Source organism: Stomoxys calcitrans, chromosome 2 (genome assembly GCF_963082655.1).
Source record: "Stomoxys calcitrans chromosome 2, idStoCalc2.1, whole genome shotgun sequence".
Taxonomy (NCBI): Eukaryota; Metazoa; Arthropoda; class Insecta; order Diptera; family Muscidae; genus Stomoxys; species Stomoxys calcitrans.
This window is the reverse complement of record NC_081553.1, coordinates 230766590-230791949: the sequence shown is the minus strand read 5'-3', so window position 1 is coordinate 230791949 and position 25360 is coordinate 230766590. Positions and strand designations below refer to the sequence as shown.

The following is a 25360-nucleotide window of genomic DNA, read 5'->3' as shown; positions in this document are numbered from 1 at the left end:
GGTTATGAACCGATTTGAACCAAAATTTCAGCCGATTCGAATAAGAATTACGCCTTCTAGATGCACAAGAATACAAGACTCAAGATCAGTTTATATGGACCGATTTGGCCCATTTATAATCCCAACCAACCTACACTAATAAGATATATTTGCACAAAATTTCAAGCGTCTAGCTTTACTCCTTCGAAAGTTAGCGTGCTTTCGACAGACGGGTGCACGGACATGGTTAGATTGACTTAAAATGTCATGACGATGAAGAATATATGTACTTTATGGGGTCTTAGACGCATATTTCGAGGTGTTACAAACGGAATGATGAAATTAGCATCCTCCATCTTATGGTAGAGGGTTTAAAAAGAAACGTGTCAATCTCGGAACAAGGAGACCTTAATGTCCGGCCTCGCATTATGCCCACCTAACCTTTGACTCTATGGTTCAAAACGTAATTTAAATAGAGCCCCAAATACCACACAAGCGGGCACTATTTTACTTTCCTCAGTTCCTTTCGTCTGTTGTAATCACGCTACAGCCTTTAAAACTTGAGATATTGAGTTGAAATTTTGGCACAGACACGTAAGACGGAAAAAGTCCAGTTTTTCCCGATTCCGCTTAAATTTGAAATAGTGTTGAGTTGTGCTAGGTCCTTCGACATCCGACCTAAGTGTGGTCCAGATAGGTCCATATTTACATATAGCTGTCATATAAACCATATAGACTGTATTGCCGATTTAAGGTCTTAATCACATTAAAGCCGCATTTATTGGGTGATTTCGCTAAAATATGTAAGTGTGAGTTTTATTAGACCCGCCGATATCCGAACCGAATATGGTGAAATCATACCATATTTAGATATAGTTATCATAACAAGCGCTCTACCGGTTTAGGGTCTTAAGCCCATAAAAACCGCATTTATTACCCAATTTTGTTGAAACATCAAAGAGCTTGTTAGACAACGCTCCCTGCTTTCCGAACCTAATATGATATAGATGGGACCATTTTTGGATATGGCTACCATACAGACCAATGCACCGATTTTGGGTCTTATGCACAAAATAATTCTTTCTATACCATCCACCATTGGATAGGGGTATTCTTATTTCATCATTCTGTTTGTAACCCCTTGAAATATGCGTCTAAGACCCCATAAAGTATATATATTCTTGGTCGTCGTGACATTTTAAGCCGATCTAGTCATGTTCGTCCGTCCGTCTGTCCGACCGTCAACCCGTCTGTCTGTCCAAAGCACGCTTACAATCGAAGGAGTAAAGCTAGGCGCTTGAATTTTTGCACAAATACTTTTTATTAGTATAGGTCGGTTGGGATTGTAAATGAGCCAAATCGGTCCATGTTTTGATATAGCTGCCATATAAACCGATCTTGGGTCTTGACTTCTTTAGCCTCTAGAGGGCGCAATTCTCGTCTGATTTGACTGAAATTTTGGACGTGGTGTTTTGTTATGACTTTTAACAACTGTGGTTCGAATTGGTTCATAACATGACATAGCTGCCATATAAACCGATCTTGGGTCTTGACTTCTTCAGCTTTTAGTTAGTTTGCACGTGGTATTTTAATGTCATTTCCAATCACTGTGCTAAGTACGGTTTAAATTTGTTAATAACCTGCTAAAGCTGTCATGTAAACCGATCCTGGATCTTGACTGCTTGAGCCTCTAGAGGGCGCAGTTATTATCCAATTTGTACAACGGCTTCTCCCATGATCTTCAACATACATGTGAATGAAATATGGTCTGAATCGATCTATAGCTTGAAACAGCTCCCATGTAAACCAGTCTTCCGATTTTACTTATTAAGCCCCTCCAAGGCGCAATTCATATTCGAATGGACTGAAATATAACACAATGACTTCTACAATGTTTAGCATTCAATTTGATGTATGGTCCGAACCGGACTACAACTTGATATAGCTTCAACATCATAACAGTTCTTATTCATTATTCTTTATTTGCCTAAAAACAGATATCACGCAAAGAACTCGACAAATGCGATCCATGGTGGAAGGTATATAAGATTCGTCGCGGCTGAACTTAGCATGTTCTTACTTTTTTATTATCCCATTTCGCAGAAATTTGAGACTGTCACTTGCACAATTCTTCTCGACGCGTGATCTGGATCATATTTGATGATCCAGATCGGTTTGAATATAAATATGCACATTAATATGAAGTTATAATAAACAAGGATAATAGGATAAACAAGTAAAAGCGTGCTAAGTTCGACCGGGTACTCACAACCATGGCTTCCGCTAAAAATGTACCCTTATTAACTGAGTTTGCATTTGAATTCTTTTGGTCTCATTAAATCATAACGGGTTTTCGGTACTTAGAGAGACCTATATCACCATATTGACCGATTCGGATAAAACCTGGCGCTGATGTTGTAATTCATAAGATAGGGATTTGGGCCAAATTTGAGCTTAATCGGGTGAAAATGTAGGCTTCTAACGACTGAAGAAGTCAAATCCAGGCATCGGTTTATATGGGGGCTATATCTGTTTACAGACCGATTTGGATCACACTTGGCATGGATGTTGGAAGTCATAACACAAGTCTTTGTTCCAAATTTCAGCGAAATTGGACGAAAATCCGCGGATCGGTTTATATGAAGGCTACATCTGTTTATAGACTGATTCGGATCATATTTGGCATGGATGTTGGAAATCATAAGACAAGTCTTTGTTCCAAATTTCAGCGGACGAAAATTGAAGCTTCTAGGTCAAGAAGTCAAATCGGGGGATCAGTTTATATGGGGGCTATATCCAAATCTGAAACGATATGACCCATTTGCAATCCCCAACGATCTACGTCAACATTAAGTATTTGTGCAAAATTTCAAGCGGCTTTACGCGTTCAGTCGCTGATTTCGACAGACGGACGGACAGACATGGCTAGTTAGACTCAGAATGTTGAGACGACCCAAAATATATATAATTTATGGGGTCGCAGATCAATACTTCGAGGTGTTACAAACGGAATGACTCGATTAGTATACCCCCATCCTATGGTGGTGGGTTTAAAAATAGATCCATGGTGGTGAGTTGTTCTATATTGATACTTGTTCTATATTGATACTTAATGACACATTAATATTCATTACTACGTTATCCATTTAACTCGTTCAAGAGTGAGCGATTATTCGCAATTAGATATTAATTTATTTAAGTGACAATGCTTACACTTTTATTTCTGTATATATTTTCAATGACTCTTATTTAAGACTAATTAGCTCAGTGCTCTTTGCTTTACACTAAAATAGCTTTTTGAAAACAGATTGTTCTTAAAACACATCGAATCAGAATTCCAGACGATCAAGACATACAGGGCTTTATATCCTTCTCAGATCCACATCACGTGATTTCTATAAATCCCCATAGATCCATTCTGTATCAGTTAAACCTTTAATCTATTCTTAAAGACCTTTCATTTGAGTCATACATTGTACACCCATTGGCCCACATGCCAGTTTGGGTGTGGAAGGGCTACTAAGACACTTCGCGTCAAAATTTAAATGCCGTTCATTTTATATGCGAGTTAGCTCTGTAAAGAAACGTACGTCTGAAGGTGATAAATATGGACATTTCCAAATAAAAAAACACACAATAGGACTTCGTAGCGCAGAGGGGTTCAAATCCTGGACGCCTCGGTTCAAATCCTGGCGAGAATATTAAAAACAAGTAGAAGTGCGTTAATCTTATATACCCGTCACAGTGCATCGAATTTGCCAAGTTCTTTGAATGACTTTTTCAATATACAATATATATGAACTAACTCAAGTTATTGGCCGAAATGGATCGTACTTGTCATGGCTGTTAGAAGTCATAGAAAAATACCACCTCCAAAATTTCAAGCAAATCGAGTAAAAATTGGGCCCTCCGGTGGCTCAGAGTGTTAAACTGGTCAATCGGGAGATCGGTTTATATGGCGGCTATATTAAGTTATGGACTGATTTAGATTATACTTTGCACCGTTTGTTGGAAGGTATTCCTCAACGATACGGGCAAATTTTCAGCCAAATCGGATAATAATTGCGTCCTATATAAGCTCAAGAAGTCAAGTGCGAGACCGATTTTTATGGCAGCTATATCAGGTTATGAACCGAATGAGCAAATTAGTATACACCCCCTCCTATGGTGGAGGGTATAAAAATTGTCAGCGATGCCATTTGAAACTATTCCATTTAAAACAAGTAAAAAGGCATTAAGTTCGGCTGGGCCGATATTTGGATACCCACCACCTTGGGTATATATGTAAAAAACGTTTTGGTGACAAAATGCATTATTTATGCACCCGTAGCAGCTATATCACAATATGGTTAGATTTGGTTCAAATTCGGCACGGACATTGTGTGGTCTAATGTATACAAGTCACTGTTCAACTTTGGTTCAATATTGATCTCTTTAGCAGCTATATCTAAATACAGACCGATCTGAACCATATAGCACACGGATGTCGAAAAGCCTAACATAAGTCACTGTGTCAAATTTCAGCGAAATCGGATAATAAAAGTGCCCGTGGTGAAAATAGGGTATTACATTTTTTTATATCTGAAGGGGGGCGGACCCTAACCCTTACCCTAATTTTCAAAAACGCCAGATCTCTGAGATGAGTGGTGCGATTTAAGCGATATTTTGTCCTCTTATAGTAACCTAAAAACAAAAAATTTGGTATATAAATTTCGGTTGAGGTACCTAGGGGGCCGCCTCACCCCCAAAACCTGTTGGGTAGGCCTCCCATTCCCAAAAACACCCCCAAACAGTACAAATTTACGACCATAGCAATATGGGGCTCAAATGGAAGGTCTTTGGGAGTAAAGCACGAATCTGACATCAATATTAGGGAAAAGAGTCTATGGTGCCACTCCACCCCCATAACACCACCTAAATAGGACGTATTTGCTGACAATTGCAATATGGGGGTCAATTAAGAGGAATTTAGAGTAGAACACGAATCTGATAGATATTTTCAGAGCCAAGTCACTGAGTGGCCGCCCCATCCGCCACAACACCCCCAAACCGAACATGTTTGCCGTCTATGGAAATATGGCCTTAAATGAAAGGTAATTGGGAGTAGACCACGAAGCTAAGTCAACATTCGGGACCAACTGTCTAGGGGACGTCTCACCCTCATAAAAACCCCCAATAATGACATATTTGCTCGTCATGACAATTTGGGTCTCAAAGAGAATAAGCTCGATATTGATAGCTGATAATTGATTGATAGAGCCCATTCTCCTAAACCGAACATATTTGCTGACTTTAGCAATAAGGCGTTTAAATGAAAGGTATTTAAGATTATCAAATACATTTGATATCCAATTTCGATGTCAATGGCAATATGGGGTTCAAATAAAAAATGATATTTGAGAGTAGAGAACGATGCTAATTTATTTTCAGGGCTAAGTGTTTGAGCGACCACCCAATCCCCAAAACGCACCTAAATTGGACATATTTACCCACCAAGTCAGTGTGGTAAATATGAAAGGTATTGGGGAGTAGAGCATTAAATTGGCACCCACTTCCACGACCAATTTTCTGGGTGCTCTAAACCTGCCCCAAACAAACAGCAATTATTTACTGACCATCGCAATATGGGGCTAAAATAAAGTTATTTGGAAGCAGAATGTGGGACCATGTATTTGGGGCACCGCCCCTTTCCCAAAACACCCCACAAAGCGTACAAATTTATCAACCATGCCAATAAGTGGCTCAAATGAAAGATATTTGAGATTAGAAAACGAATTTGATAACCAATTTTGGGGCCAAGTGTTGGGGTGACGCCTCATCCCATAAACTCCCCTTAAACCAACGGCAATATGGTGTTTAAATAAATGGCATTGTATATTAGAGTAGAGCACGATGCTGATATTTTTTCAGGGCTAAGTATCTGGGGGACAACCTCTCTTACGTATTTACCGATCATGGCAATATGGGACTCAAATGAAAGACATTTGGGAGTAGAGCACGAAATTCACACCCCCTTTCAGGACCATCCCCTAATCCCTCCAACCACCACCCTGGGGCCTTCCCACTCCCAAAATCCCCATGAGAATGTCACGCTCAAATAAAGTCTTTAAAGAATGGAGTACATTAAACATTCAAACTTAGATGACCCTAACACCTCCGAGCGAATCAAGAGACCAATAAAGATCATAAGGGATTCATTTAAAGGCATTTATATTGTTATACTGTTTGTCAAGTGATATACATATACTATTTTCATGGCATAGTATTTGACTATAAGCTCTTTAATTGTCGAAAATAAATATTCAAAGGATAAGTTTGTTCCATATAATCTAAAAGAAAGGTTCAGCTAGTAAAGAAATACAAATTTAATTTTGCACCAATATTTATAGCTCCCATATAAAATAATATCCCGATTTAACTTCCGGCTCGGATTACATTTTTGAGTTTCGGTTCTTTTTAGAATTTTCTTGCTAGATTTTTTAATAAAAACACCTGAGGAATTTGGAAAAAAACCAACGGTGAGTTAAAAATGAAAGAGGACAACAAAAAAAAAGTCCAACTCTTACGACCTTATGTTGAAATACTATTTATTATTCGATTCAGACTTATTTAATGCGCTTTACTTCACAGGAAACATTTTTTTACTAAATAAGCTGGCCAGAAGCCCACACATAATGTAGCCCTGAATTATATTAGGCATCCCTTCGATTTACTTTTACACGGTGAAGTCCGAGGAAGTCAGTAATTGCTCACAAGTTTACCGGTGGTAATACCAAAGGAATTGCTATGAATATATTATTACTTTCAAGCCACAGGTAATGCAGAAGATAATAATACATATATCTTTGTATGAATGGTAATGCCATCAATAATGACATGCTTAGTAAGCTTTTTCTGGGTTGTTTTAACTTATTTTATGTCGATCTAGCCATGCCCGTCCGTCCGTCCGTCTGTCTGTCGAAAGCACGCTAACTTCCGAAGGAGTAAAGCTAGCCGCTTGAAATTTTGCACAAATACTTCTTATTAGTGTAGGTTGGTATTGTAAATGGGCCATATCGGTCCATGTTTTGATATAGATGCCATATGAACCGATCTTAGGTCTTGACTTCTTGAGCCTCTAGAGTGCGCAATTCTTATCCGATTGGAATGAAATTTTGCACGACGTGTTTTGTTATGATATCCAACTACTGTGCCAAGTATGGTTCAAATCGGTCTTTAACCTGATATAGCTGCCATATAAACCGATTTTGGGTCTTGACTTCTTGAGCCTCTAGAGGGCGCAATTCTTATCCGATTGGAATGAAATTTCGCACGACGTGTTTTGTCGTGATATCCAAACTGTGTCAAGTATGGTTCAAATCGGTCCATAACCTGATATAGCTGCCATGTAAACCGATCTTGGGTCTTAACTTCTTGAGCCTGTAGAGGGCGCAATTCTTATCCGATTTGAATGAATTTTGGCACGACGTGTTTTGTTATGACATGCAACAACTGTGCCAAGTATGGTTCAAATCGGTTTATAACCTGATATAGCTGTCATATAAACCGATCTGGGATCTTGACTTCTTGAGCCTGTAGAGGCCGCAATTATTAGCCTGAAATTTTGTACGACAGATCCTCTCATGACTATCAACATACGTGTTTATTATGGTCTGAATCAGTCTATAGCCCGATACAGCTCCCATATAAATCGATCTCTCTATTTTACTTCTTGTGCCCCCAAAGGGCGCAATTCTTATTCGAATTGGCTGACATTTTACACAGGTCTCCAACATATAATTTAATTGTGGTCCAAACCGGACCATATCTTGATATGGCTCTAATAGCAGATCAAATCTTTTCTTATATCCTGTTTTGCCTAAGAAGAGATGCCGGGAAAAGAACTCGACAAATGCGACCCATGGTGGAGGGTATATAAGATTCGGCCCGGCCGAACTTGGCACGCTTTTACTTGTTTATTATCATTTCTTTGTTCAAAATCGAGACGCAATTTCGTATGTGTGGTACAATTACTCAGCTCAAATACACCATTGCCTTTTCCATTTAATGCAAGCAGTAAGATTTTGCCATCCGTTTCATATTCGCTCACCATTTTCAGATAGTCCACAATAGAGTACATCTCGATGGTATTGGGTTCCTTGGTCCATCCAGTGGTATTTACAAAGATAGTCTTTTCCATGTCATAACCAGTCAATTGCATGAGTTTAAGGTTTAGTTGTATGGGTGAGCCAGGTTTTGCTTGCGGATATGTTTGGCAGACCGAAACCAGAATTGCCTTTGGGGATTTTTTTTAAATATTACCGAAGTTCTATCTCGGACACAGTCATTATCCCCAGCTTTACATTTTGCAATATCGGAAGCTGAAAGAAAAGAACAAATATTAAAATATAATAATAAACAAATAAATACAGAGGAATATTGAACAAAGCCAACTATTTAAAAACTCCAACCGCAGGAACCGGAGGGAATAGAATTCGATATCCAATTTTGGAGCCAATTTTTTTTGGGGTACACCCTAAATCACTTCCTAAACTGAACTTCACTTCTAATTATGTTAATACGGAATTGATACTCATACTTTTATTTACACTCATTTTCGGGACAAAGACCCTGGGGTCCAGCTACACTCAAACAGAACATTTATACCGATTATGCAATTATGAGGCTCATATAAAATATATTTGAAAGTAGAGCACGAACCTTATATTTACTTCAAGGCAAAGTGCGAAAATTTTGTATTAAGAGGGGATAACCACCGCTTTAGATTTTGTCCGATGTTCTCGCCAGGATTCGAACGCAGGCATTCAGCGTCATAGGCGGACATAGGATACAGTGACACGAATTAGATTTCCACATTCAGGGCGAAATTAAAGAAATTTGGGAGTAGAGCACCAATATGGTATCCACATTGGGGCGAAATATCTGGTAGGCCGTACCAGCACTTCCAAAGATAAAATAAGAGGGCCCCGTCCAGCTAGTTTTATATAAATAAAAAAAAACTTTCTTTCAATGAAGAAATAATTTTCTTAAAATGTAAATTGGGCAACTAAAAATTTTGTTTGACAAAGTTCGGATATACATACACCGTTTGTCCATGGAGGAATAGGTTTTAGTTTTGGTCACATGAGATCATGCTGACGCATGATAAAATTACATGGACGAAACATTTCGCCCTAATGATGTTATTCTATATCCAAAAACTTCATATAACGGAACATTACAATTATTTTTTGTTTTAATTACAGCAACTTTATTCTGCAAAGAAATCATCATACGATAATACATCTAAAACATTGCCTATAATATTAAAATATATCTGAGATGTAACATCATTGGTGCCAGTCCTCAGTTCATTCCAAACGTCTCGCCAGTTTTCATTTATGACGTCATTTACACTATCCGACAGTTCTTTATTACCTTTTATCAAATTTTCTAGTTTGGAATAGCTCCTAAATATGTTAATACGGAATTGATACTCATACTTTTATTTACACTCATTTTCGGGACAAAGACCCTGGGGTCCAGCTACACTCAAACAGAACATTTATACCGATTATGCAATTATGAGGCTCATATAAAATATATTTGAAAGTAGAGCACGAACCTTATATTTACTTCAAGGCAAAGTGCGAAAATTTTGTATTAAGAGGGGATAACCACCGCTTTAGATTTTGTCCGATGTTCTCGCCAGGATTCGAACGCAGGCATTCAGCGTCATAGGCGGACATAGGATACAGTGACACGAATTAGATTTCCACATTCAGGGCGAAATTAAAGAAATTTGGGAGTAGAGCACCAATATGGTATCCACATTGGGGCGAAATATCTGGTAGGCCGTACCAGCACTTCCAAAGATAAAATAAGAGGGCCCCGTCCAGCTAGTTTTATATAAATAAAAAAAAACTTTCTTTCAATGAAGAAATAATTTTCTTAAAATGTAAATTGGGCAACTAAAAATTTTGTTTGACAAAGTTCGGATATACATACACCGTTTGTCCATGGAGGAATAGGTTTTAGTTTTGGTCACATGAGATCATGCTGACGCATGATAAAATTACATGGACGAAACATTTCGCCCTAATGATGTTATTCTATATCCAAAAACTTCATATAACGGAACATTACAATTATTTTTTGTTTTAATTACAGCAACTTTATTCTGCAAAGAAATCATCATACGATAATACATCTAAAACATTGCCTATAATATTAAAATATATCTGAGATGTAACATCATTGGTGCCAGTCCTCAGTTCATTCCAAACGTCTCGCCAGTTTTCATTTATGACGTCATTTACACTATCCGACAGTTCTTTATTACCTTTTATCAAATTTTCTAGTTTGGAATAGCTCCTAAATATAACGAAAAAATTATTATAGACAAATATTATTTATAAGAGTATATTATAAACACAGAAAAGAATACAAATCAGTTTCAATCATGAAATTTATTGATTCAATCATTTTTAATTGAAACTGCTTCAATCACGAAAATGATAATGTCAATCATCGTTTTGAAAAAGCAATTGAAACATTTTCTATTTAAAAATAGCATTCAATTTAAAAAAATTATTGAAATTTTTGATTAATTTTTTAATTGATCCAATAAAAAATTCAATGAAATTGTTTGAAAATTTCAATCTATGGGTATCCCATCAAAAAATTCCTTGCGGGGGTTTTGCAAACAATGTTGCGTGTCGGATAGGGGTGAAAAAAAGATTTGTTGTTGTTGTCGTAGCAGTATGATGTACACTGAGGCGGCAGACTTTGAAGGACTCCATTGGGTTAATCCAGTACGTAGAACCGGCTGCCATAGACTTTTCGAACTGTGGGACGTAGGGATTTTTGAAATCTCCTTCCATTTATAACGTAGGGGACAATATAACCTTTAATGGATTTTTCTTAAGCTGGAGCTTAAGTAAAATCAATTAAAGGCTATATTGCAGACATTTGCTGAATTTTATTTTATCCCTATGCAGTGCAAGTCAGATGTTCTGGATAGAATTTCAGGACAACGTTGTCCTGGATTGTTATGGATACCATGCAGATAAAAATAACCGATTAATCGTATTTTGCAATATGTAGTAATAAAATAATACACAGCAATTATAAAAGAAGACGTATTGTATATATATGAAGAAAATACAATTTCCAATCACATCTTTTATTGAAAAAATTTTTAGATTCGAATAAAAATTGATTGAATCAATAAATTTTTTGATTAAAAATTACTACATTTTGTATCAGGATTGTGGTTGATAAAATTTTAGTTTTAATTAATTTTTCGAGATTCAATTGAGATTATTTTGAGATTCAATTAAAAAATTAATTGATTAAATTAATTTTTTAATGGAAAATGGCAAACATTTCTATCACGACTGTAATTGAACAGAAAATATTCAATTAAAAAAATTAATTTAATCTATAAATTAATTAAAAACTATTTCATTTTCAATTAAATTTTTAATTAAAAAAATTGTTTGCCATTTTTTTTTGTACATATGTTTCAGTCATTACATCTTGCACCGCTAATGTGAACCAGGGTATTCTTCTTCTTCCAAAAGAAGAAGTGGGCCCATTGCTAAGTATACTAATGGACTCAGAATCACTTTCTTATTGTATTTAGCAATGTCTATCTGTCTTCCTCTGCCTATCTGCGTATCCATCTCACCATTTATCCATATTAATTTGAGGGTAATATTAAAATCGTAATTTTAATAGGCTGATGCGCGTTCCTCAGCAAGAATTTAATACCAAACGAGGTTTCAGACAAGGAGACAGCCTATCGTGTGATCTCTTTAATATTCTGTTGGAGAAGATTATACGAGATGCAGATGTGAATAGATATGACACACTAATCACAAGAGAACAGGTGCTACTTGCCTATGCCGACGACATCGATATCATATCATAACTGCAGCCTTTGAAGGAATCGAAAGAGAGTCAGTGAAAATGGGTCTGGCAGTAAATGGAGATAAGACGAAATGGATGGTTTCAACTCCAGAAAAGCTTTGCACAACCGAGCAGGTAAAGAAAATGGAGAAAGTTGGGAACCAGCCGTAACCGAAACGAATGACACTAGTTTTGAGATAAAGCGAAGAATAATACTGACAAATAGATGCTATTTTGGACTAAGTAAGCAGCTTAGAAACAAGGCCACCTCTCGACAAACGAAGATTACAACATACAAGACACTGATACTACCCGTGTTGTTATATGGTTCTGAGGCATGGGTACTTGTGAAAGCAGATGAGGCAGTGCTTGGAGTATTTGAGAGAAAGATTCTTCGTAAAATATATGGACCAGTTTGCGAGAATATAGGCGACGTATGACACGCATCAAAATACAACGGCTGCGTTGGCTAGGTCATGTTGTCAGAATTGATGAGGAAGCTCCAGCAAAGAAGTCTTTTGAAGGCAAACACGGTGGTACACGCAACCCGGGAAGACCAAAAGCTCGATGGAAATATCAAGTGGTGGGAGACACCTCGAAACTTGGTGTCAGAGATTTTAGAATGAGCGCAGAAGATCGAGGTGCTTGGAACGCTATTCTACGTTCGGCTAGTGGAATAAATATTCTGTCACAGCCAATTAAAGTAAAATAAGTAAAGTAAAGTTACCACTCGCATGTTGATATTTGGCAAGGGGAGTGGAAACATGCTGCTAAATGGGATAAGAATTAGACATATTAGAGGGCTCAAGAAGTCATATCGATTTATATGGGAGCTATATCCAAATATGAATCGATTTGAGTCATTTACATTTATTTATGAGAAAATTTCGAGTGGCTATATTTACCCGTTAAAATGATGGCGTTCTTTCGACGACAGAGGAGAGACAGACCAATGGATTTTGCTTAATCGGCTTCAAATGCCATGACAATCACGATTATTCATATATACTTTGTAGGCTCATAGATCAATGTTTCAAAGTGTTATAAATGGAAAGGCAAAACCAATATTCCCTCAACCTTTGGTAGGAGTTCTAAAGAAATAAATTTGTTACTGAACAAATACTCACTTCTTAGGTTCCAAGGTAACCGTTAATTTTACAATTTTAAGATAATTTTTTCCATCACTTCTCTTTTCCAGTTTCACACGAGCCTTGAGTTGGACCCTGCAATCGGCTAACTCAATACTAGCCTCGCCTTCGCCATTTAGGTTAAAAAGTAAAATTTTACCATCCGCCTGGTAGTGGCCCACCAATCGAAGAAGAGGAATTTCACCCTCCATTTCAATAATCTTGGGGTCCTTGGTCCATCCAGTGGTTTTTAAGATTTTAATAGTTTCTATGCCATAATTAATCAAATGCAAAAATTTAAAATTCAACTGCAACGGCGATCGGTCATTGGCCCGGGTTATGGTAATGTTTTCCATGCGAAGCGCACTTATGTCCGGAAAAGCAAAACTGGGATTGCCTTTGGGGTATTTGCGGCATATTTCTTGTATTTTATCTCGTACACAATCATTGTCTCCCACCTTGCATTTGGTTATTTCGGTAGCTGCAACAAGGATTAAAAGGCGTGGTAAGGGGTAATATTCACTTTAGATGGTTAAATTTTGTATTTTAACTCAACACTCACGTAACTCTCCACCATGAGTTGGCAACGACAATGCCCATACAATGGCAGTAATTAGAATACTACCTGACACACACTTTTCATTCATTTCGTTTTAATTTATTTTTTTTAAGATTCTTAGGGATTTGCTCTTACAACGATTCCGTTACCGTCTGAACTTGAATACTAGATGACATGCCATTTTTATACCAAGTCCCATCAAAAGATAATTAACTGCACATGTCGATGCTAATCTAGTCAAGCTTGTTTATAAATAAAAAATCAATCTTTGTTTAAATGTAATTGATCGCAGAAAAGTTAAGAACTTGATGATTATAGCAGTCACTTTTTAATTTTTTTGAATGTTGCTAAATATTTAAAGATAGAAAGCTACCACTCTAACATTCATATGGGTGAGCTAAGCCGCTTTAAACTTTACAAAAATAATTTTTATTGATGTAGGTCGGAAGGTGTTGGAAACAGGCCACAACGGTCAATGATTGCATATTTCTGTAATACATATAATTAGGGACCGGATTTTTATGCAAAATTGAAATATGTGAACCAGTTTGCGATAATGGAGAATATGGGCGACGTATGAACAACGAGCTGTATGCACGCATTAAAATACAACGTCTGCTGCGTTGGCTAGGTCATGTTGTCAGAATTGATGAAGAAGCTCCAGCAACAAAGTCTTTTGAAGGCAAAACGGTGGTACATGCAAACCGGGAACACCAAAAGCCCGATGGAAAGATCAAGTGGTGGGAGACACCTCGAAACTTGGTGTCAGAGATTTTAGAATGAGCGCAGAAGATTGAGGCGCTTGGAACGCTATTCTACGTTCGGCTAGTGGAACAAATGTTCTGTCATAGCCAATTAAAGTAAGTAACCTATTTCTGGAGGCCCCGTAGCGCAGAGGTTAGCATGCTCGCCCAGGTTCGAATTTTGTCGGCAGTGGCTATTCCCCCAAATACTGACTACATTTGGGAGGTACAATGCCATGTAAAAACTTCTCTTAAAAGAAGTTTTGTACTGCGGCCCGCCGTTCGAATCCTTAATTGAATGTTCATGGCCAAATTAGCACTTGAATTTGCTCCTATTTGTAAGGCTTTTCAGATTAAATAATTTATGTCTTTAATAATAATACACAAAATTAATAGTCTCTCAAACTGTTCTTAGAATTAAACAAAAAATCTTTCAAGGAAATAATGTTTCCATTATATGTTCAAAACTTTCACATCACTAAATTTCGTTTAAAATTTTTTTGAAGTTATGCCAAAAATTTGTTCAGTATACAAATTGGTGTCGTTTGTCTGTATTTAACAAAGATTTCAATATCAACTTTTCAGATAATGGATAGGAGATATATACCACTCCGTTGCCTTAAAACAAATTCCCCTTTTCAGTTTTATTGGCATAGTCTTAGGAGAAACCTAATGCGAAAACTTTTAAGACGTCAATGGCTTTAACACAGCCATCAGTGATTTTCCTTCAAGCTCTATTATAATTTAAACATCTTACACTGCTAAGTGCTAGTTGTTAACACTAATGAGGCTTTATACGCCATAAAAATGTGATAAATTATCAATACAAAACCTTTATAATTTCTTATGGTGTTAAAAATATATTCATTTATTAATTCATTAACAATTATATCAAGTAAAAAAGCTTAAAGTTCAGTCGAGTGGAACTCTGGATACTCTACCATCATGAATATGCATCGAATCCTATATTAATCCTGACTACCGGCTCAAAAAGTTTTGTCGGGGTCGATGTGGCAGTTATCGCGGTTAGAAAGTGTGCTAATTATGAGCTTAAGACGCTATTTTTGGATCATCGATCAACATGGCATCCATACTCAGTACTGTACGATTTAGAATATAAATATTTAGATTAAATATACTCCTTTTATGAGCTCAAGAATTTTTTTTCGGAAAAAGGTCTTTTTCGCGACTATGGATAGCGATGGGTCTAAAATAACTCAACATTTCATATATCACGGAAACGGACAAAAATGCGTTGAGCGAAAGCTTGTTATACATCAGGGATTTACGCAAATATGGATATTGATTGGGGCGAGTTGTTTCGTCATTCTGTTTGTAACTTCTCGAAATATTCGTCTAAGACCCCAAAAAGTATAAATATTTTTGATCGTTACGACATTTTAAGTCGATCTAGCCATGTCCGTCCGTCTGTCTGGCGAAAGCACGCTAACTTGCGAAGGCATAAAGCTAGCCGATTGAAATTTTGCACAAATACTTCTTTTTAGCGTAGGTCGGTTGGGATTGTAAATGGGCTATGTTTTGATAGAGCTGCCATATAAACCGATCTTGGATCTTGATTTCTTGAGCCTCTAGAGAACGCAATTCTAATCGGCTTTGGCTGAAATTTGAACCACGTGTTTTGTTATGACATCCAAAAACTGAGCTTAGTGTGGTTCAAATAGGTCTATAAACTGATATAGCTGCCATATAAATCGATATTGGATCTCGATTTCTTGAGCCACTAGAGGGCGCAATTCTCATTCGATTTACCTGAAATTTTGCGTGCGGTGTTTTATTATGACTTCCAACAACTATGGGCGTAATTATTATCCAATTTGGCTGAAATTTTGTACAACGGCTTCTCCCATACTCTTCAACATACGTGTCAAATATGGTCTGAATCGGTCTTTAGCCTGATACAGCTCCCATATAAACCGATCACTCTATTTTACTTCTTGAGCAATTCTTACTCGAATTGGCTGAAATTTTATGCAATGACTTCCATTATGGGCTCCAACATTCATTTCAATTATGGTCCGAATCGGACTATAATTGATATAGATCCAATATTAAATCCATTCTTTTCTTTTATCCTTTGTTTGCCTAAAAAGAGATAACGGGAAGAGAACTCGACAAATGCGATCCATAGTGGACGGTATATAAGATTCGGCCCGGCCGAACTTAACCCGCTTTTAGTTGTTTATGTTTAAATCGTATAGCAAAAACGTTAACATAGAAGTCTAAAAAAAAACCATGTATCTAAAATAAAATCCTAATTGACGGCTCTTGACTTGAAAATGAATACGGCCGCCTTTTCCAAAAAAAAAAAAAAAAAAATACTGAAAATAATACAATAGCTTTTTCCAAGTCGCGGGTAGTGGATTAGATTTTGATTTTAGATGCATGATATCTTCGGGGAATTTTCTTAGTATATTATTTAGATTACGTTTTTGCCACGTTTTCACTTTCTTCCATCCATATAAATCAACTCGTCCTAATATACATATAAAGTTCGATCCGGCCGAACTTGACGCACTCTTAGTTGTTTATTAATTTCTTAACAAATCTTTTAATTTGTGTAAGCTGTCTACGTCTTTGTATATATGAATATTAGATTTGTATTGATCGATTACCATTAACTGCTGCTTACGATGCTGATCCATTACATGCTGGGTGCACTCTACAACGGTATAGTGATACCGGCTAATAAAACTTTGTGCATTTAAATTTCAACAATCATGAACAGAAGAGATCACTAGAGAGTGTTAATGGAAAATTACAACAAGATATACCTATGGAATTCGTTTATTTGGAAAGGTAGTGCCTCCTGATGTCATTGTGTAAAATGTTAGCCAAATCGGATGAGAATTACGCTCTCTGGAAGTTCAAGAAGTTTAATCGGTAGATTGGTTTACAGCTTTATCTATTTCCAACATGTATTGGCCCATTTACAATCCCAGCCTATATCAACAAGATGTGTTGCAATCAGCCAACTGACAGCTCTGTCGTAAAGCTTGACATTTTTGTGGTTATACGTACTCAAAATGTTTTGACATACGAGCGCTATTTGTATTGTTTACAGTAATTTAAAAAATCTCGCCCAAACAATGGAATTAAATCGTGAACATTATTTTTTACAACTTTTGATGTGGATTAAGTTAGCAACAGTGCATCGATGAACTTAATTCCATTTTTTGACGGTGAAGCTCCATCAAGGAGTAGTGTTTATCGATGGTATGATGAATTCAACCAAGGCCGTAGTTCACTCCAAGACGAATTTCATGAAGGTTGTCCAAAATCAGTTGTTGTTCCAAAAACTATTGATGTTGTGCGCCAACTGATATTGCAAGATCGTCATCTGACCTATCGTGAGATTGAGACAACCTAAGGGATTAGTGAGACCAGTATACATTCAATATTGCATGAACTTTTGATCGTAATACAAATTTTGTTCGCGTTGGATCCCACACAATTTGTCAATCCTTGGAAAAAAGGCTCGTGCGGATTGGTCGAAAGAAATGCTCTAAAAATATGATCGCGGTGCTTCGAAACAAGTCTATGACATCGTGACAGATGATGAATCTTGGATTTACGCGTATGAGCCCGAAAGTAATCGGCAGTCGACTGTATGGGTGTTTCAAGATGAGCCAAATCCAGCAAAAGTTGCTCGCGCACGAAGTACTTCTAAGCAAATGATCGCCTGTTTTTTCGGAAAAACTGAACTGAACTTCAGGTCTGTTCGCGTACTTTTTCAGTAAAAATATTCATGAGAGTGAGCACAGACTCTACTCTCTTTGCTGTTTATTTGAATTTAACAGCTGGTTTTCATAACCGAACAGCTGTTCGATACTGCAAATTTATGCTGGGGAAAAACCTCCAGTAGAAATTTGTACATGTCGCAATCGTACCACTAGAATAATGCAAAACATCCAATTATGTGTGGTACACAATCATTTGTTTGGCAGTTGTCTTCCAAGAAAGCAGGAAAATCAACCATCGAAGACGGATCACTCTTCACCGCGACAATGAGAGCTTTCATATATTGGCTCAAACAACTGCACTTTTGAGCACTGAAAACATCGATTTAATGAGTGATCCATCGTATAGTCCTGACTTGGCACCGAATGATTTCTTTTTATTCCCGTACGTAAAAAATAAAATGAGAGGTTTACGTTTTTCGACACCTGAAGAAGCGGTTGATGCGTTCAGAATGAATGTTTTGGGGATACCTCAATCAGAGTGGCGAAAGTGCTTCGACAAACGTATGCAAAAGTGTATATATCTTAATGGGGAATATTTTGAAAAACAATAAAGCCATTTTCGATGATTAATATTCCCGAAATATAAAAAGCAACTCTCGTATCCGAAAAGAAGACTGGTCCGCTCAATGAAAGGTTACAAATGCCAATATTATCCATGAGCATTCTACGAAGGAACAGGGGCAAACTTTGCACATATCCATTAGTGCAGTCCTTTTCAAGTTTAAGCTCAATAAGAAGGGGGTTTCTTTTCGAGTCCGAACGGCATGCGAGAAGTTTTTTAAATAGCATAGTACCTCACAAATGTCGCCAGGATTCGAAACCAGGCCTTCGGCGTCATAGGCAGACATGCTAACCTCTGTGCTGCGATGGCCCCACTGACAGGTTCCTTATTGAATTATATATATTTATACTTTATGAGGTCTTTGTAGAGCTGGTACACTATCGATAATTGCAAAATTCGATATTTCTAATAATAATAAATATCAATAGTATCGATACTATCGTTAATTTTCCATCACCTATATTTCAAATGAAAATGGGAAGTAAAAATTAGAAGATCGACTATGCATATAGAAGCAATATCAATGCACAGACCGAATAAAATCATATTTAATAGTCTGTCGGAAGTCATGAGTGTCATAATTGTACAAAATATTAGTCGAATCGGTTGAAAATTGCGCTTTTTACACGCAAAAAAATAAAACGTTTAGAAAATTTTGAAGACAGACACAATATTTTTATCATGAAATTTTTCTTTTATTGTAATCGTGTAATGTTTCGCTTCAATAAATCAATATATCATGGCATTACACTTTAGACAACTTTAATAATGACTTTAAATGGAACTCGTGAACTAAACTGTTAACAAGTTTTTCTGTAGGGTAATTTTGCTGACAAATGCCGGTTTTGATTAGAGCTGCTATCATTTCCGGGCTATGCTAATAATGTTGGACCTACCTTACATAAGAGAATCCATAGTAAGGAACGACCGAACCTAACTCTAGTTCTATTAGTGTTTCAAACATTATTCTCGTGTACTGTGGAATGCTCTCGATACAGAAGATATAATGTCACATTATCAACTAAAGACAAATTTTCCACATTTAACTAACATGACCGACAATTAATCTTACTTTTAACATCTATGGCATTAGTATAAAAAGTTACCTTCTTTCCATTTTAAATCCAGTGCAGTTTGCTGTGTGTTGAACTTAAGATTAAATACGAACAAAATAGAAAAACTAAAAGTTGCAATGAGTAAAGGATTAATGAGAACCTGTTTTATTTTAAATATTGTCGTACTTTTATCCTTGGAGTGTCAAAGTGGCGAATTACGTAAATATAAAAAATTCTCTAAATACGAATTTCAAGAAAATACGATTGACACTAATTTCCAAAAATAATTGGCAATATTTGGTTCTATACTGAAATCAATACTGTGCTCAGTAAGCTTAAGATAAATATAAAGCTAAAGTATTAGAAGCAGTGTAAATTAATTGACGATATAGTGCTGGTAGTGGTTTTCTGTCAAGTCTCTCTCTCAAACTCACGCGCATGGGATGATGAAATCTCAGTTTTTTAAGGCGGCGTTACAAGGACTGATTGGGAAAGATGCGTCAAGTTTTTAAATTATAGGGCATCCCGAGCACAAAAACCAGCTCAATTTACAGTAGCCAATGTTAAAAGTGTCATCCTTAGGCCATGGGTCATGACATAATCTCGATACAAATACTGTAAAATTCGAACGCAACCCGAGTCGAGTACCTGGTAAATGACCTCAAACTGTCACTGCACGCTCTAATAGTTGCCGATGGCCAGAAAATTAAGCAGGGAAATTTATTCCTTCTTTAGCCAGTAGCTAAGACGCTTGTGGGACTACACCTTACAAGACTTGTTGGGGAATTTCGAAGTGCTGAGTAGCATCATGGATTTCGTAAATTAACAAGTCCAAGCCGTGCCATAAGAAAGTCCTAGTGGTTCTTGACCATCGCTTTAGCCACATTATTCACTAGATGGAGAAATAAATTAAGTCACCAGCTTAATGTGAAAGTCGATTCGAAAGTAAGCTTAAAAAAAATTGTGTCATATTTTGCAATTTATTAATGTCAGGAGTAGAAACAAAGTTTTCATATCGCTTGGCGATTGCACTTAGGGTACTATCAAAGAAATCTTGTTGACTACAAACATGATAGCTGACACGAAGAGTTACTATTAAATGACCAAATTTTTATTTGTGTAAAAATTTATTTGACAAGTAACCTGCATATCAGAATCCATTCCCTTTTGCCCCAAGTGGGACGAAAAACGAGTTGGAAGCTGTACGAATATAATCTGTTGGTATTTTAAACCATTCCCATACAATGGGTGTATCGATAATGTGTATCGATAATGGTGTATTTTTTAGTACACACCTTTGGCCCAAAAAGGACAATTCATTCCATTGGCATCTGGCGAATTGGACAGCCACTGTGTGGGCGAAATGAACTGCTAAACATGGTTTTTAGCCATTATTGATTTGAACTTGATTTATGTGACGGTGCAGAGTCTTGTTGAAATATCCATGGTCAACAACCGAAATGTTTGCATGCCTACGGCCTCAAAGCTTCTCCCAAAATGCTGTTCCGATAATAGGTCACAGTTACTTTGAGGCGAGGCTCGATGAAAACGATTTCAGATCAGCCATTGGTGGTAACAGCTGCCCATACCATCATTTAAGATGGAAAATTACTTTGGGTGGCCGTTTATAGGCTCAAACTCTAGTATGTGCGCTCATAAACGTGGTATTTTTGGGAATTGGGAATTTTTTCTCGTTATAGAACGACATGTTCGGTATTTCACAATAATGTACCTCACTTCCAAAATTCAGAGCTCTAGCCCAATTTACAAAAAAAAAAGTACCAAATGCGGCACTTAATGTACTATTTATCCCACTACTGGCACTGTTTTGGTAAATTTGTCCCAATTTTCGTATTATATGCCACTTTTTAGTACCGTAACGGGCGAATATAATAAAATAAAAACTTCTCTCCAAAAAGGTGTCGCACTGCGGTACGCCGTTCAGACTCGGCTATAAAAAGGAGATACTTTTTAATAAGCTCAAACTTGTATCGGACTGCACTCATTGATATGTGAGAAATGTGCCCCTGTTCCTTAGTAGAATGTTCATGGGCAAAATTTGCAATATGCATAGACCGATCTCTCGATTTAGGGTCATGGGCCCATTCAAAGCGCATTTATTGTCCGATTTCGCTGAAATTTGTTATAGCGAATTGTGTTAGGTACCTCAACATTACTGTTCAATTCAGATAGGTACAGATTTGTATATATCTGACTTATATACCGATCTTCCGATTTAAGGTTTTACGCCCTTAAAAGGTGAATTTATTAACCGATTTTGCTGAAATTTAGCACATTGAGTTTTGTTAGTCCCTTCGACACTCGTACCGAGTATGGTCAGGATCTGACTATATTTAAATATAACTGCCATATAGACTGATCACCAGATTTCGTTGAAATTTGGTACAGTCCCATTCTTGTTCCATATGTTTCAGATAGGCCTACATTTGGATATAGCTGCCATATACATATACCGATCTAAGTTCTTAGGCCCATAAAAGATGAATTTTTTAACCGATGAATTTAGTATAGTGAGTTGTGTTAGACCTTAACATAGCCTTTCTAAATACGATGGAAATCGGACTATATTCCGTTAAAGCTGCTATGGGTTCATAAATGATGCATTTTTTTACGTTTTATGACGAAAGGTGGTTAATATATATATCCGAGGTGATGGGTATCCATCGGCCTGGCCGAACTTAATGCCGTTTTAAATGTTTTATAATAACTCCCATTTTTTTAACATTACTTTCAGCATCTGACATTGTAAAATGTACTGTAGGCGACAATGACTGCGTTCGAGACAAAATTATGGAAGTGTTTCAGAAATACCCTAAAGGCAATCCAAAATTTGGTTTGCCAAATATTTCTGCTCTAACATTAAATGATGTAACCATTGCACAAGTAAAGGGTAATGCGCCCATAACATTAAACTTTAAGTTTCTGAAAATGACAGTTTATAATATGGAGAAGTCGATTATTTTAAACACTACGGGCTGGAGTAGGGAGCCCAAGATTATCGAAACCTACTCTTTTGTCGATTTTGTGAAAATTGTAGGGGATTATGAATCGGAGGGCAAAGCCTTACTCTTTACACTGAATGGAAAAGGCAAAGGGGTCGTTGAGCTGAGTAATTGTACGACACACACAAAATGGCGTTTAGATTTTGAACAAAGAAGCGATGGTAAAAAATACATTAAAGTGAGCAAACTTAAGGCAGTCATGACGCCACAAAAGTAAGTACTAAAAGCCAAGGTCATAAGCTATACAAAATGAAAAATCTTCGATTTTGTCTTAATTTTAAGCCACAGACATTATTTTGAGTGCTATAGTAAACATTTATTTATTTTTTTTTTGGAAGGTATGCTTTATTAATAATTTGTATTTTCACTTTATTTTCTTTTTTAGAATGGTGATAAAACTGGATAATTTGGTTAAGGGCAGCAAAGAATTGACGGATAGTCTTAACTCGGCTCTGAATGAAAACTGGATGGACTTTTGGAATGAATTAAGCGATGGTATTGGCAATTCCATTACTCAAATATTTACAAATGTGTTGTCTAGTGTTTTCAATGAGCTATCGTACGATGACTTCTTCAGTACATAAAAGTAGTATGTACCACGAATAAATAAAAATAAATAAATGAATAGTTGTGAGTTATTTAAAAAATAAATTTAAAATAATAAATAAGTCGGCCGGGCCGAATCTTGGAAACCCACCACCATGGAGTATGCTAAAAATTTGTACAAAATAAATTCTGTTGAAGGGCATAATTTTATTCTACATACCAAACTCCTGTCAAACTAGCAATAATTAAAGCTTCCAGGAACCGAACAACGATGATCTAGAGAACGGTTTATATGGGAGCTATATGAGATTATAGACCGATTTTGATCGCATTTGGCACACTTGTTGGAAGTCAGAATAAATCACTTCATGCAAAATTTCAGCCAAATTGGAAAAAAAATTGCGGCTTATAAGTACTCAAGAAGTCAAATTGGGAGATCGGTATATATGGGAGTTATATCAGTTTGTATACCGATTATGATCGCATTTGGCACACTTGTGGAAGTCAGAATAAATCACTTCATGCAAAATTTCAGCCAAATTGGAAAAAAAATTGCGGCTTATAAGTACTCAAGAAGTCAAATCGGGAGATCGGTTTATATGGGAGTTATATCAGTTTGTATACCGATTTTGATTGCATTTGGCACACTTGTTGGAAGTCAGAATAAATCACTTCATGCAAAATTTCAGCCAAATCGGACAAAAATTTGCGGCTTGTAAGGGCTCAAGAAGTCAAATCGGGAGATTGGTTTATATGGGAGCTATATCAGGTTGTATACCGATTTTGATCGCATTTTGCACACTTGTTGGAAGTCAGAACCAATCACTTCATTAAATTTCAGCCAAATCGGACAAAAATTGCGGCTTGTAAGGGCTCAAGAAGTCCAATCGGGTGATCGCTTTATATGGGAACTATATCAGGTTATAGAGTGATTTGAACCTTACTTGGCATAGTTGTTGGAAATCATAACAGAACACTGTATGCAAAATTCTAGCAAAATCGGAAAAAATTGCGGCTTCCAGGGACTCAAGAAGTCAAATCTGGAGATCGGTTTATATGGGAGCTATATTCATATCTGAACCGACATGGCCCATTTGCAATCCCCAACGATCAAAGTAAGTATCTGTGCAAAATTTGAGCGGCTAGCTTTACGCTTTCGACCGCTATCGTTATTTCGACAAACGGATGGAAGGACATGGCTAGGTCGACTCAGAATGTCGAGACGATCAGGAATATATATATTTTGTGGGATCTTAGATCAATATTTCGAAGTGTTACAAACGGAATGAGTAGGTTAGTATACCCCCAAACTATGGTGTGGGTATAAAAAACAAAACAATTTAGAATTAATTTAAAACAAAAAAAAAAAATTAATACTAAAATAAATTTTTTTAATTTTCTAAGCTGTTGCGTTATCCTTCTGTCACTAATCGACGGTAGAATTGCTTCTAAAGGAGGAGTAAAAAATAATTAAAATTTTGCATCATTTAGAGCATATTATTTGCATTAAGCAAGTTATATACATTTAGCAAATATTTGCGCGCTAACCTGCTTGTATGTCACTTTCATTTGAAATTAGAACACAGGCTGAAATAACTGCAGCCAAAGCAAAAAACATCAACTTCTCTGCGCATTAGTAACGAGTTAAGTTGTTGTTTTATTATGGTATGCAACGTCGTGATTTTTTTTATATTACGATGCGTGTACAACAAGAAAAGCACAAAAAACAAACGAGTGCGTACTTATGAAAAAAAAAAACGAATTGCCCCAACATAGAGACATTCATACCGGTGTTTTCCCTGGTTTATTCTGAGAAAAGAAAAATACCTCAAAGCAGCCACGCAATGGACTAAATTGACTAGTGATATGACCGGTAATTTATGTTAATAGCGGTGAATTTATCCCAAACTTCCTGCAAGGTGGTTTTCCTTTTCTATCGCCATTTGAACTCGCCTAAAAGATAGGACCTCCCAGAGAGAAGCCTCCCGCTAGAGAAGTTAAAATGATATTTAAATCGACAAATTGGAATCGTTAATGAAAATATAAAAAACCAATACTTTTATGTAATGTTAAATGGAGCAGGATATCTCGAAACATGGTGTTAAGAATTGAA

General features: G+C 36.7%; 3 protein-coding genes across 6 annotated transcripts in view; 1 reads left to right on the top strand and 2 right to left on the bottom strand.

Annotated features, from left to right (window-relative positions):
* Window positions 1-25360, bottom strand: part of LOC106091280 (circadian clock-controlled protein daywake) — a 758551-nt gene that overhangs the window by 5711 nt on the left and 727480 nt on the right. For all 4 annotated transcript variants that reach the window (XM_059364142.1, XM_059364143.1, XM_013257950.2 and 1 more), the window contains one exon: window positions 8069-8339. In XM_059364142.1, the coding sequence (XP_059220125.1) occupies window positions 8069-8126 (58 nt within the window). In that variant the 5' untranslated portion in view covers window positions 8127-8339. The remainder of the gene's footprint in view (window positions 1-8068; window positions 8340-25360) is intronic.
* On the bottom strand, window positions 10107-13729 carry LOC106090854 (circadian clock-controlled protein daywake). The gene is made up of 3 exons (XM_013257222.2): window positions 13561-13729; window positions 12999-13479; window positions 10107-10332 (listed from the first exon to the last, which is right to left on the bottom strand). The coding sequence occupies exons 1-3, from the start codon at window positions 13643-13645 to the stop codon at window positions 10134-10136; spliced, it is 765 nt and encodes a 254-aa protein (XP_013112676.1). The 5' UTR covers window positions 13646-13729; the 3' UTR covers window positions 10107-10133.
* Window positions 19738-23326, top strand: LOC106090938 (circadian clock-controlled protein daywake-like). The gene is made up of 3 exons (XM_013257339.2): window positions 19738-19897; window positions 22434-22914; window positions 23087-23326. Exons 1-3 carry the CDS (start codon window positions 19816-19818, stop codon window positions 23283-23285), a joined length of 762 nt encoding a protein of 253 aa, XP_013112793.1. The 5' UTR covers window positions 19738-19815; the 3' UTR covers window positions 23286-23326.